The 14,799-nt window shown below is 36.3% G+C and overlaps 3 protein-coding genes, 1 non-coding gene and 1 pseudogene across 4 annotated transcripts; 1 reads left to right on the plus strand and 4 right to left on the minus strand.

The window, feature by feature from the left end:
- Positions 1-191: 191 nt before the first annotated feature.
- LOC108227118 (anthocyanidin 5,3-O-glucosyltransferase-like) lies at positions 192-2,755 on the minus strand (annotated as a pseudogene).
- Positions 2,562-2,646, minus strand: LOC135147449 (small nucleolar RNA Z221/R21b). The gene has a single exon (XR_010285023.1). It is a non-coding gene; the product is annotated as a small nucleolar RNA Z221/R21b (small nucleolar RNA).
- A 380-nt stretch (positions 2,756-3,135) lies between the features above and the next one.
- Positions 3,136-5,798, plus strand: LOC108227117 (probable polygalacturonase). Its single transcript, XM_017402112.2, has 6 exons — positions 3,136-3,597; positions 3,722-4,027; positions 4,276-4,396; positions 4,485-4,659; positions 4,757-4,827; positions 4,914-5,798. The coding sequence occupies exons 1-6, from the start codon at positions 3,583-3,585 to the stop codon at positions 5,621-5,623; spliced, it is 1,398 nt and encodes a 465-aa protein (XP_017257601.1). The 5' UTR covers positions 3,136-3,582; the 3' UTR covers positions 5,624-5,798.
- A 3,072-nt stretch (positions 5,799-8,870) lies between these two features.
- On the minus strand, positions 8,871-11,030 carry LOC108227116 (peroxidase 44). The gene is made up of 3 exons (XM_017402110.2): positions 10,985-11,030; positions 9,731-9,873; positions 8,871-9,614 (listed from the first exon to the last, which is right to left on the minus strand). The coding sequence occupies exons 1-3, from the start codon at positions 11,028-11,030 to the stop codon at positions 8,871-8,873; spliced, it is 933 nt and encodes a 310-aa protein (XP_017257599.2).
- A 1,742-nt stretch (positions 11,031-12,772) lies between these two features.
- Positions 12,773-14,554, minus strand: LOC108227113 (anthocyanidin 5,3-O-glucosyltransferase). The gene has a single exon (XM_017402107.2). It carries the CDS (start codon positions 14,426-14,428, stop codon positions 12,974-12,976), a length of 1,455 nt encoding a protein of 484 aa, XP_017257596.2. The 5' UTR covers positions 14,429-14,554; the 3' UTR covers positions 12,773-12,973.
- Positions 14,555-14,799: the final 245 nt, after the last annotated feature.

Raw genomic sequence — 14,799 nt, forward strand, 5'->3', positions numbered from 1 at the left:
CTTGTCTCAGTGTGCACCACACAGTCAACTCAAAAGGTCAGCTGATGATGGTAGGTTTGCTGGGCGGTGGTAGTTTACTTTATCAATTTGTACTCCCAGTATAAACGACCAAAATACAAATGATAATTGTCATGTACCACTCACCACAAAATTAATGCAGATATCTACTGTAATACTAATTTATAAATAAATATAAATTGCAATGGTTCTCCAGTTAAATTCATGGACCATTTAATTATGTGTTTTACTAATCATATTTCCTGGAAAAAACCAAGGAGATTATTAAGCATAATGTACAGAGAACAAACGGAACTAAGTTTGCAGAGGCCAGAGGGTAAAAAGTGACAACTGATAACCAAAACAAGTACTTTACTAACAACTTAATTGACAAATCTTGATTGAAAAATGACTCTGAAGTCTGAACCCCCATGCATACATTTCTCTTGAATGCCAGTAGCTCTGCTAATTTAAATTACTGCTTCCTCTTCATGATAAGTTTGGCCAACTCAACACGCGATGATCTATTCTCATCAGACAGTGCTGCCTTAGCAGCATCTCTCAGTTCCATAACTCGATGCCTAATTCTGTTGCCATTTTCTGATTCCATTAACTCTTTAACTCTCTTTTCTATGCGCCACTCACAAATCTTGTTCCACCAGACTCCTCTAGCCACAGCCCTGCCCTCATTTCTTCCACCAATATCACCCTGTTTAACCTTTGCTCAGCATAAAAAGGCCAGCCGATCATAGGTATCCCAGCACACACCGCTTCCAGAATTGAGTTCCATCCACAAAGTGTGACGAATCCACCAACCTAGTCATGACTGAACACTGCAACCTGTGGTGCCCATGACTTGACAAGTCCTCTCCCCTTGGTTCTCTCCAAGAAGCATTGTGGCAGGAGTGCACTTAGATCAGGATCTCCCGGTGCTAATTTCCCCTTGTTTTCATCATCATCTTCCGCGCCATTGTGTGGTGGAATCTTAACAACCCACAAAAACTTACATCCGCTGTTTCTAATCCTAAAGCAATCTCGCACGGGTGCTCCTCGCTATTAGTCTCTTGTTTATCAATCAAAGGTCCTATACAATAGATAGGGGGAGTCGCAGCGTCTGGAACGCATAGGCCCTCAGAAATTGCAGTTATGGCTATTGGTTCCAAATTGTGAAATGTATTTATTATTATTCCAACGGATATAGCCATTTGAACTGCTGTATCCATGAAGTTCTTATACAGAAGACTGTATATCTCTGAAAGATGTTGTGATCTTCTAGTGTATAGTTGGGAGGTAAAGGTAAAGGAAGGGAGAGAGGATTCAGGCCAGATGTATAGAAGTAGTAAGTAGGTATGTTAAGCCCCAAAGAAACTTCAAAAGGCTTTGATCTTTAACGGTGTTGAGGATATCAGTTTAAGGGCTTGGAGTCCACTGGGCTGTTGAAGCTTAAGAGATCAAAGTTGAGGCTTTCAACAGAGGTAGCAGAGTCTGGTGGGAGCAGAATGGTAGGGAGATGGTGGAAAGTGATGGCAGGCGTGGTGGCACAGACACAACTAATATAGTGAACAGTGTTGCTGGGGCTATGATGCGGCGCAGTTGTGATAAAAATGATGATCTTGGAGAATGAATCAGAGTGATGGCATAAAACTAGCATCGCAAGTTCCACCATTGATACCAAGTGCCCAATCCCGGGAGATGGATACAGAATTATGCAATTATCATTGTTATCCTCCATCTCTTAGGTTCTTTCTTGATTATCAAAAGATGGATATAAAGAACAGGAGACTGAGCTTAGTCTTGCTACTAAATCATTAATAAACAATGGCAAATAACTGCAATAAGATTATAGATTATTTTTCTTATAGTATCAGCCACAGCCAGGATTCTAGACTTTCATCACATGACAAAGACAAGACAACAATATGTCTGTCTTCTAAAATATTGTCCAGTACCGACCAGCCTGTCTAACCTATATTTGGATCACTTGGAATAGAATTTGGATCTCACCCTAAATTTGAATCATTTGATGATGATACAAATTTGGATCTATGGTTGGAGTTGGTCTAACACAACCAACTGATACAAACTCGAACAAATAAATTGCACAAACTTCTGTTGGGAAAACTTATATCTTAGTATCGTAGTCTATTCGTAGAGTTTATGCAAATTTTATCCCCGGAATCTTAAAAGTCCACCATCCTTTGGTTCTTATTTCTTCCAATTAATATAATGAAGACAGATAAAAAAATAAGACACGCGTGTACATAAACTCACACCATCAGGAGAACAAATACACACCCGCAGGTGATTTTTCCTGCAGACTTGAATGGGTGGTTGCCATAGCCAGGGAATGACAACTATCCCAATTTTATTGACTAATAAAACATCGTAAATGTTGCCAATACAGATGAAAAAGATAAAAGAACCATCAGAGACCAAATTTTATCCCCAGAAGCAAAATGCTTTTACGGTCCGCATCATGGTTTGATCTTAAAAGACCACCATCATTTGGTTCTTTTTCTTTGAATTAATTCAACGAAATCAGATAAAAATAAGACATCGAAAGGGGGCTCAGATCCAAAAAATGGGTTAATGAAATGTTTATCCTCACTGATAATTCAGAGTGGTGCATGACTTTCATCATCACTGCCCCTTTTATATTTTAGATCAACATATCAACTTAAATTAGTAAGGCTGAGAGAAAGGAAGAGAAGAGAGATGTGAACAAGATGTGTATAGAAAAGGTTAGCTTCTGTGATGATATATAGGGCGGGGAGGAAGCTATATTACACAAACCCTAGATTAAACTCTAAATGGGCTGGCAACTTATTAGATTAATAGGATCCAGATCATTTCAGGCCCAACATATTCTAGCCTACTTATTTAATCAGCCCACAAGTAAATCACCTCTCAAGGTCAGTGTTTTGTCTCGTTGATTACAGTGGGAACTCATGTCAGGCAGTGTTACTTTTTAGTATTCACGGTAATATATTTAAATTATAATAAAATTTTTTATTTTTTATTTTTAATTAAAACAAAGAAAATAATTATTAAATAAAAAATAAACAATAAATAAATATTTAGAGATCATCTTGATACCGTTTTTGGTTCAGTAACCAACTTGATACATTAATCACACTTAAACGACCAACTTGGTAATTAACCCAATTTAATATTTATCCACCAATCAAAAGTTAGAATTCTCATGAAAGTTAGTGACTATTGTGTGCCCATTGTCGGATACACCATAGAAAATTCGTATGTTTACACCTCACTTGTTTAGCCCTTTGTTTGAATTTTGATGTACGTGAATTTTGGCAATGTTGCACCAAATTTATTGAGGATATCTTTATTTCTGAATAAGATCTGAAATTTGGTAACAAAAATTTGCCAATGGATTTATTTCTATTACGGAAAAGAATGATCTTTAATATCTCCGTAACGCTAATTTCCTGTAACATTAATTATCTCCCTCTCTCTGTCACTATAAATATTTAACATTAATTATCTCCCTCTCTCTGTCACTATAAATATTGTGGATTTTCTCTTTGTTACACATATAATTTCCCTGCAACGATCATTAACACAATGGGGTTTTCTTCGGTATCTAAAACCTCTCCGTAACGTTTTCTTTTTTATCGTTACAGAAAACCTCTCCTGTAAATCTCCCTGTCTGGTTAATATTTATTTGTGTAAATTGTAGTGTAACGTTTTTTTATTGTAACAGATTGTTTTACTAGGATTTTTGATCCTGGGATTGCTTGGCGCGCGAGTGGTTGAATGTGACATAGTGTACCAGGCAATCAATTGTCGAAAGCATAGCGCAGTCTTGACGGATTTCGGAGCAAAAGGTGACGGCGTGACATCAAACACCGCGGCCTTTCGGAACGCCACTGCTCAACTCAGTAAGTTTGGATCGGATGGCGGCGCAATCCTCATTGTGCCTCCAGGAAAATGGCTCACCGGCAGTTTTAATCTCACCAGCAATTTCACTCTTTTTCTCCAGAAGGGAGCAGTTATTCTTGGATCCCAGGTAATTTTACAGAAGCAGAATGTATAATTTAGAGGTGCACAAAATTGTGTACAGAATTTTTGTACATAATGATGTGGCAATGGATGTGGCGGGTTTTAATTGGGTGGTTGATGTAAATACAGAGGGCCCATTCCAATTAAAATCCAACACATGTCATTATCTACAAAATTTTGTACACATTTATGTGCACCGAACATTTTCCATTTACTAATAATCACTTGCTCTCAGAAAATAGATTAAATTTTCAGGATATTTCGGAGTATCCTCTGATCGAACCATTAAAATCGTATGGAAGAGGAAGAGATGCTCCAGGGGGGAGGTACATTAGTCTTGTCTTTGGCACAAACCTCACTGATGTTGTCATAACAGGTACTCATATTTATATGGAGTTTGATTTTACGTTTGTCTGTGTATAAACTTTTAACGAAATGATTGATTCGATCATGTGATGTGTTAGGGGAAAATGGCACAATCGATGGCCAGGGTGCGTTCTGGTGGGATAAATTCCGCGCGAAAGAACTCAACTTCACCAGGCCTTATTTGATTGAGATAATGTACTCGAATCAAGTCCAGATTTCTAATCTGACTCTGCTCAATTCTCCCTCATGGGTTGTCCATCCAGTTTACAGCAGGTTGGGCATCTCTTTTATGTTGCAAAATTATACAATTAAATCATCGATTTTTGATATTTTCCCTTCATTTGATGAAAATATTGTGATGTTGCTGCAGTGATGTGATAATTCAAGGTTTAACCATTAAGTCACCAGTTGACTCTCCTAATACTGATGGCATTGATCCAGGTCTACAAAGCTGTATTCTCTAAATGATCTTTTCATTATTATTGAAACTGTCTGTCAAAAGTATTTATATTTTGCATGTACTTCAGATTCTTGTACAAACATGAAGATAGAAGACTGTTTCATAGTTTCTGGAGATGACTGCATTGCTGTGAAAAGTGGTTGGGATGAATATGGGATCACGGTGGGAATGCCAACAAAGCATCTCATCATTCGACGTCTCAGTTGCATATCCCCTGACAGTGCAGTGATTGCTCTTGGCAGTGAGATGTCCGGAGGCATCCAAGACTTAAGAGCCGAAGAGATCACTGCCTACAACTCTGAATCAGGAGTGAGAATCAAATCAGCTCCAGGAAGAGGAGGTTATGTCAAAGATATATATATGAGACGCATGACATTTATTACAATGAAGTATGTTTTCTGGATGACGGGTGCTTATGGATCCCACCCAGATGAGGGTTATAATCCGAAAGCACTTCCAGAAGTGAAAAACATAAATTTCAGTGACATTATTGCTGAAAATGTCACAATGACCGCGGATCTTTCAGGAATTAAAGGTGACCCGTACACTGGTATTTGTGTTTCTGATGCGATTATCAACCTATCTCCGAATCCAAAGAAGGTGCAATGGAATTGCACCGATGTCAGTGGGATTACAAGCAATGTGGGTCGTCCGCCATGTGATTTGCTGCATGATAAGTCTATAGAATCAGGCTGTGATTTCCCTAATGATGTACTGCCTATTGACGAGGTTCAGCTGCAGACTTGTAAACTGGCTTCCCAACAAATTAGCCACTAGATTGGGATGTGAATTTTTGAGTTAATATATTGTTTTGTACGCTATGGTGCAACTTAATTATATGACTTATGGCATAAAGTTCAGACAAAGAAACTGCATGTCTATGAAAGCAGAATGCAGACACATACAAAAATTCACAAGTCTTTCATGCTTATAAACAATCTTTTTTCACTTAACGACCATTAATCCCACCACAAGTTTCTAATGGTGGGTTGTATGAAAGGCGTATCAAACAGTTTGCAGTATACGCTGTGTTAGGGGACAATAGTTGGTGCTCATCTCTACCTCAATTTTAAGATTTCCAACTTCTAAAACCAGAATTGAATCACTAAACCTGTGTTTTTGACAGCAGCAACAACAAGGATATTATAGTTCGTGCTTAAAAAAGTTGAAAAGAAAGAGTTCCCAACAAATTATGGTTAAAGAAATCATAAACTTGTATATAAAATATTTTAAAATTTACATCTAGAAATAATTATATTTTATAAAATTTATGTTGATGCAGCTGTATAATTTTATAAAATTTATGTTGATGCAGCTGTATTTAATTGGATTTTAGTATGAATTTTAATAGATTGTATTTGATTTTATACAGATTCTAGATAAAATACGACAAAGTTGATGTAAAATCTTTATGATTTAAGTATGTATAGTGTTTCAAAATCTCATGTATTGTGCTGATATTTCAAAAAATATATAATGCATTGAATAATTTCACAAAATCTATCATTTTTATGAAGTTTAAAAATATCCATCAATATTTGAATAATTTCAGATTCTAATTGATTTAATCATAATTTAAAATTCTGATTACATATCACCAGATTTTGTATTATAATTTAATATTCTAATCGAATATCCAAGATTTTGATACATTTTTTAAAATCCAAATCGGATACATCTGAATTTCATAAAAAATGATTTGAAATCTCAATTAATTTTAGATTTTGTGTCTGAGTACGATACGAATGAGTAATCGCTAGCCACATGCATGCACAGGACCAGTGGCGGAACTCAGACTAAGATTTAGGGGTATGAAATATTTCGTTATTCACACTTGTAAAAATATTTTCTTCCGTATATATAATCATCCTATGATTCACTCATTATCTCCGGTAGGAGTGACAAAGGTAAACCAGCGCTAACTCAAATATAAAATAAACTAAAAGATAGGCATTGTATTTGAGTGTCTTAACCATTTTATACAACAACTCCTAAAGAGAAATCATCTGGGATAAAATTGTGCCAGGAGAAATCTAAGATTGTTATTAGATTGATTATCTAATAAGGGCCATCAATAATTAAATATTATGCTATAAGTTGCACAATAACAAGATCCCCAACAATGTATTATGTTATTCATATTTATTTATAGACTTATACAAATTTGAAGGAAAGATATGTTCTATCACAATACAAAAGCAAGACCTTATCTATACTTACTATACTATTAAAACCGAAACATTAAAAGTTTGGTCCGTCGGTACTTGGCCGAATTATGTACTTTTTATATAATCAATTATTAAAATTTTGGTCTTGGATCGAATTATGAGCTTTTTATATATTCATCATCCTTTTTAACTAAAACTATTATCTTTTTTTATATTTTATAACTAAAAAATTCAAAATTTTAAAATTAACATTGGACAACATAGCAACGATCCTTTTTAACTAAAATATGTTATCTTTTTCGGATTTCTAACTAAAAAACCGAATCTATACTATCTATAATAAGCAAACATGGGTATAATTTGTAGTCCTGCAAAATTTTGGTTTGGTCATGTTGGTTTGGTGATTCACTTTATAATTAAAAGTCTGAAGTTTGCTACACGTAGAGTTCTGACATTCTTACATCTCTTTTACAGTTTGATATACTACAAGATAAAAACTCCACCATTATTCTTTTAAATATAATTTATAATTAGTTAAAAAATAAAAAAAAATTACTATCATTAATATATATTACTATTATATAATAATTAATAATTAGTTTAAAATTATATAACCGCCCGTGCTTTGCACGGGTTTAAGGCTAGTATGATAAAAAAGTATATATAACAAAACTTGTGACCTTATAATGGACCAAGTAAAATAAAACGTAGTTTACCTGCAAAACGTTTGCCCAAACTTCTTCATTAATATACTCCAGCTCATTAAGGTTATGCACTTCATGCCCATTATAGGTGACCACTTTTTTCTGTGAAACTTCTTGGTAATAAAACACATAGTAAAAAACAAAAGAATATAGTTAACTAAAAAAGGAAACACCAAAGCTCCAGTTCTATGATTCAACAACAATGCAGATTAATCATGAAAAAGCTATGTTGCAAATCTAATACTGTAACAGTATAAATTTAACTAGGATCTGAATACACTATACCGCTCCCTCCCCCACCCTTCCACTAAAACCAGTGTAAATTAGATCAAAAGGATTTTGTATTGCTAAAACCTTACCTGTTTGTGGATCAATGTGATACAATGTTGAACTTCTATCAGTTCCAAAGAGAACTTCTCCATCTGTAGCGAGCCCCCAACCATCTTCCATCTGGTGAGTAAATTTTTGAAACTGTAAAAAATAGGGAGTTAATCACTGCAAATCCACAAACATTAGCATGATTGATCTAGAGAAGTACAAATTCATCATGATTATGCAACTGAAGTTGCAACTGATAAAAAATAATTTATTCGGTAGATAAAACATAAGCAACAGTAATTTTGTCTTTAAATGCAAAATGGATTGTGAAACATTCTTTTATGCTTAAAAAACTTGGCTAAATTCAGCAAGAAGATGTAAAATATGTGCCAGTCTTGCATTTTCAAATGACTTGAGAAAATTCAAATTATAAATTTATCATGAAAGGTGAAGCACAGACTTTGCTGAAATTGTTTCGGTCATATATATATATAACCAATTTTCTTCAATCAAGTAATTTAATGTGTGCCATAACCACCCACGTGCACTGTAACTTATGAAGAACTGGTTTAAGGAGTAATGCTACGTCCACAGAAAGCGCTACAGAAAAAACTTACAGAATGACTACTCCCCGGTTTGAATGTCTACTTTAATTCCGAAGCGATGACTAAAAGGAAATTCAATTGATGGTTAGCACACCGCAATCAAGCAGGCGTACAAGAATAAACCAGAAATCAGTAAATAGCAGAAAAACAAAAAGCTCTTTATTTTATTTTAATACTGATAATCTGGTATACATCTACAAGAAGAAGTAGCATTCTTCTTTTGTTTTAACTAATTAAAAGCTCTACAATTCTTCCTAATCTCTCCATCAGTCCCAACAACAACTTGAATGCTCCCCATCTTCACCATAGCATTGGCAAAACTCTGCTGAAACACTGCCCCATTCTTAGCAAAATTCGAAACCATGGGAGCGCTCGACTTATCCAGAGAAAGTTGCTGATCAATATGCAACACTCCTCTGTTCAACATCACCTGGTGGTAATACTGATTGTCAAACACCAACGATGTGTTCTGGTCCAAAAACGCTCTCGGATTTGAATCTGCAGGCCCGCATAGCTTCGAGAGTGTAGCATCCAAAGCCGGATCCATTGTCGGGTCAGGCCTACCAGAGCTAGACAACCTGGACCGGAAAAAACTACAATGCGCAAATCCAACTGTGTGTGCGCCCAAAAGGGTGACCATATCATTAAGTGTCAGCCCTTTGTCAGAGAAAGATCGCAATGCCTGAGGAACTGTGAAACGTGGGCTAGGCAAGTTCACGTCGCCTTCATTCGAGACAAGCCCATCACGCCTACCAGTGGGTACGGTGTAGTTTGGCCCCCCAGCAAGAGCCACGGAGTCGCGTGTCGCCATTGTTATGATATCAGCACAAGAAACCGTGGAAGGACAAGCGACTTCTAAATTCTTCTTGGCCTCATCGATGAGTTCGTAACCTCTAACTGTCTGATTTGGAACCGCTTCTTTTTCGGCTGAGTTGGCTTGCGTGGAATCAATAAGTATAGACGCGTCACATCCCTGAAAATGCATCACACCTTAGAAAATGACTTGTATCTAATCATGCAAGTTTAAAATACTAAAAGTTCACCATGCATGCGTAACTCAACATCCTATACTAAAAAAAAAAAACTTACCCTAACAAAGCAATCATGGAAATGCATTCGAAGCAAAGCAGGCGTAATTGAAGGATCCGTCCTGAAGCGGTTCTCAACAACTTGTCGAACGATGGATTCGGCTTTTGGGCACGTGGCATCGTAAAAGCCAACTCGAAGATCAGCTATAACACTCAAGCTGGGGCTTATCACAAGAACACATACAATAAATAAGAAAGCAGCCATAAAACTCAACTTTGAAGAAAGCAGCAAGAAGAAATAGCGCTCAGCGATCACAAATCAAGAAGTAAACAGAACAACTACACTCAATCTGCACATACAATGCAAACTTGAACAGAAAAAGCTAGCAGCAGAGTTGTTATATACACAGTGTTTGTAACTAACTTTCTGTTAAAAGCTTAGCACACCACATTTCGCACGTCAAAAGGCTCCAGATTGAATAAAACAAATAAACTACATATAGCAGAATAAAGATAACTAATTGAAACTATTGATAACTACTCTACTAACTTCCTAACCTATCTCTGCTACTCCTTGCTGCTTATCCCAAGCAAACTTAAAATATCTCCAAACTTGTTAAACAATAAAGTAAATACAACTGAAACTTTAAAACAATAAAACAATTAAATGTAAGATTATTCCAACACTTTTAGCCCGGACTGGGGGCATGCATGGGCATAACAATCGAGTTGATCATATGCATTTCATCAGCTTTTATGGATCAATCATGATCGATCAGTTTCGATCAAGAAGCAGAAATACTACAAACAGTACTTTTTACGCCAAACCATAATGGTGAATAATGTTAAAAATTTATTGTTATGTGATATGAATGTTAAACGGGTTTTATATCAAATTGCCCACCGAACTCAATAAAATATATCAAATAGCTACCCGATCTTCACAACGACTCATTTAAACCACTATAATACTGCTATATATCATTCCGTTAACTTTAAAAAAAACTTAACGACAGAGTTGACAGAAATGCTGATGTGGATAGCAGTGTGTGCTATGACATTGTTCTATTACTGGAGGAAGATATTTGGTTGTATGACATTGTTGGTAACGCATGTAGTCTGTAACTTCTTTTTGGTAAGCTGGTTAATATTATATCCTAGAACAAAAGCTAAGCACTAGCAGTAGTGCAAGACTGTCCGAGACTGCGCAAGCTTACAACCCAACCTTACCAACTGATGCCCAAAAGAGAACTACTACACAAAGAGATGCAGAAACTAGTCTACATGTTGTCCTTAATCTCCAGAACAGACTTACGTTTGACAGCTGCCCGAGACTGAAAAGCCAAGCCCATTGCCGCCATCACTTCCTCCACATCAAGCAGAATAAATTTCTTTGAAAGAAGCTCTTCCCCCAGTTTTGGTGCTATTCTTGAAAGTATTCAGACTGCCATTAACAGCCTGGTGCAGCACATCGCGAGCCAACAATCCTGTACCAACCTGAGCATCCAAGTTGACGTCTTTCTGGTTGAACACAGCAGAGCAGTCCGACACTAGACCTTCATCCAGGTTTGATATTGAAAACAGAATACACAACAGACTTTTGTTTTTATATAGATAAAGCTACGACTTATTTTATTTACACATACAATGCTACAGCCTTTTTCTCACAATCCAGAGCTTCTGCTCTTGTTCTGTTTCAACTATTTCCCTCAAATGTGTTCTCCCTTGCTTTAGGATGCTTTAGGACACAGAACTTATCATTTGCCGTTACGTTTTTTTTTAATTAACGGAATGATATATAGCAGTATTACAGTGGTTTAAATGAGCGGTCGTGGAGATCGAACAGCTATTTGATATATTTTGCTGAGTTCGGTGGGCAACTTGATATAAAAGCCAATGTTAAACGCCAACGGGATATCGATGAAAGTTTATGAGTATGAATACCGCACACCAATGTAATTATTGAAAGGAAAATGCTTGGTGCACATAATTGTGTTAAAAAACATGTACATAATGACTGTGGTGGGTTTTAATTGGATTGGGCCCCTGCATTTACATCAACAACCCCAATTAAAACCCACCACATCACTTGCCACATCATTATGTACAAAAATTTTGTACACAATTATGTGCACCTAGCACTACTGTTATTGAAATCAACGTGTTGCATCCGTAAACAGCATGAAAGACTTTCTGGCATGAATAGTCTCCGTCTCAAAACTCTCCTTGTACAAATCTCTATTTTCCCTAATTTCATAACAAAATTTAGAAATCGATTTTCATGTATAATTTAATGAATAAGATATGGTTTATGGATTTTAATAAATTATAGAGTAGCTGACTTTGATTTTATACGAATTTTAAATAAAATATTGTGAAATTGATGTAGGTCGGATTAAGTACGATACTTCAAAATCTCATGTATAATGGTGGGATTTCAAAAAGTATAAAATATAATAAACAATCCAACAAAATTTATCAAGTTCAAAAAAATCCAACAACATTTAAATATCATCAGATTTTAATAGATATTAAATAATCACAATTGAATATTATCAGATTTTTAAACTAAAAATCCTTATTAAATATCACAAAATTGTATATCAAGATATAAAATTCTAATCGAATATCACAAAATTTTAATATATTTTTTTTGAAATTCGAATTAAATATATCTAAATTTGATGAATGAACATTCCGGGCCAATTTCACTTCTTGTTTATAGTGACGTACTGATTTGGGTTTGATGAGACCATATTGCGTGTTACATCGTCCGCAGATGGTCTTGTCAGAAAATAAATATATTCTCAAATTTTGGGACAATATTTTTATAATTTATTAAAATCTGATGATATTCAACATGTTTTATATAAATGTTTAAAATTTGATGGAATTCAATTAGGATGGTTTAAAATCTATTAAAATCTGATTATATTCAAATACTGATGGATTTTTTGAAGTTCATAAAATGATGAATTTTATGAGATTGTTATGTATATTTTAAGTTTTTTGAAATCCTCCCAAAAATTTTGAGATTTTGGTGAATCATTGCACTTAAATCTTTAAAAAAATCATACACATATTATCAAAAATCCGCACAAAATTAAGATCAAATCCAATTCATTAAAATTCATAAACTAAAAATAATCTATCAAAATCCCAGTTGAATCCCTTTTTAATTTCGAAAGAACAATATCCAGAAACGGCATCAAATTATACATTTCGAAATAACCAGGGTACGACATTGACAATAGAATGCAAGTCTGCACCTTATCCCAATTTCATTCATGCACCTCCACTGCTCTCAACTGCTCCTCGTCTCCTTCCACTTGGTAATCAATCTGGCTAATGCCACCAGTGATGTCCCATTCTCATCAGTCAGGGCTACCTTAGCAGCATCACCCAATTCCCTAACTCGGTGCCTCACCCTTTCCCCGTTATCCGAGTCCATCAATTCTCTAACTCGCTTTTCTATCTCAGCACCACTCACGTACCTTTCTCCATTAGACTCTTCCAACCCCAAACCCGCCTTAAGCTCTTCCACCAAAATCACCCTGTTAATCCTTTGCTCAGCGTACAACGGCCACCCAATCATTGGTACGCGAGCACACACCCCTTCCAAGATCGAATTCCATCCACAATGAGTCACGAACCCACCAACTGAGTCATGACTTAGCACAGCAACCTGCGGTGCCCATGACTTGACAACAAGTCCCCTCCCTTTGGTTCTCTCCAAGAAACCTTGCGGCAAGAGTCTACTTAGATCAGGCCCTTGTAGTCCTAAAATGCTAGTATTGCTTTCATTACATTCTTTGGGTGGTGGAGTTTTAACAACCCACAAAAATCTATGACCACTCTTTTCTAATCCCACAGCAATCTCTTCTAGTTGCTCTTCACAAAAAACACCCATGCTTCCAAAGCACAGAAATATCACGCTTTTACTAGGTTGAGAATTGAGCCATACTAAGCACTCGTTCTCCTTACTGTTGGTCTGTTTTTCAGCAATTAAAGGTCCTATACAATATATAGGAGGAATAGGGGAGTTGGGAGTGCAAAGCCCATCAGAAATAGCTGTTATGGCTCTTGGTTCTAAACTGTGGAATGTATTTATAATAATTCCATCAGATTTAGCCATCTGGGCTGCTAGTTCCATAAAGTATTTGTACTCCATGGAATTTCGGTCTAGGAGGGGATTAGACATGTCGGATGAAAAGATAGGCGGTATGCCAGGAAACTGAATAAAAGCATTAAGATCTTTAAAAGATGTGGTATTCTTTTGGTGAAGAGTTGGCAGATAAAGTAGTATTGAAAGACTAGCGGCTGCTGATGTGAAGAAGTAATAAGTGGGAATGTTAATTGCTGATGCAACATCGGAAGCTGAGCTACAAAACATGTCCATAACGAAAGCTTTCACATGAGCTTTGGAGGATATAGTTTCAAGGGCTTGGCGAACGTTGGGATTGTTGAAGCTTTGGAGGTCAAAGTTGAGGCCTTCAACAGAAGCGACATAGTTTGATGGGAGAGGTGTGGTGGGGAGATGGTAGAAAGTGATGGAAGGCGTGGTGGCAGAAACATGGCTCGTGTAAGGAGCGGTGGTGGCAGTGTTGAGATGTGGTGCGGTTGTCATGAGAATGATAAATTCAGAGAAGGAATCAGGATATCGACACAGAACTAGCTTTGCAAGTTCCACCATAGCTATCAAGTGCCCAATTCCAGGAGAAGGATACAGAATGATGCAACTATTGTTTTTCTCCTCCATTTTTCTTTGTTTCTTTCCGATTATTTTCAGAAGGCGGATATAGACAATAGGACCTTTGCTACTAGAGCTTATAATGGGATAAGATTGTAGATGACTTTTTCGTAATTCTGGACAGGCCCTCAAACACATGCGTAGGAAGGACACTCTGTCGTTTTCGAAATTATGGTCCAGTAACTGACTAGAGTATCTAAACTTAATACAACTAGAGCACCCTCACCTGCTTGGTCTGTTACTATACCTAAGAACCTCAAAATAAGTAAGTTCGAAGACAAGTAAATTTTGAGTTTGATGAGCTGGGTTAGTTTAGGTTCGAGCTTCCGTTCCCCCAACTTGGATGTATAACTGAATACCAATTTTAACAGAATTTGAGC

Source organism: Daucus carota, chromosome 6, assembly GCF_001625215.2.
Source record: "Daucus carota subsp. sativus chromosome 6, DH1 v3.0, whole genome shotgun sequence".
Lineage (NCBI taxonomy): Eukaryota > Viridiplantae > Streptophyta > Magnoliopsida > Apiales > Apiaceae > Daucus > Daucus carota.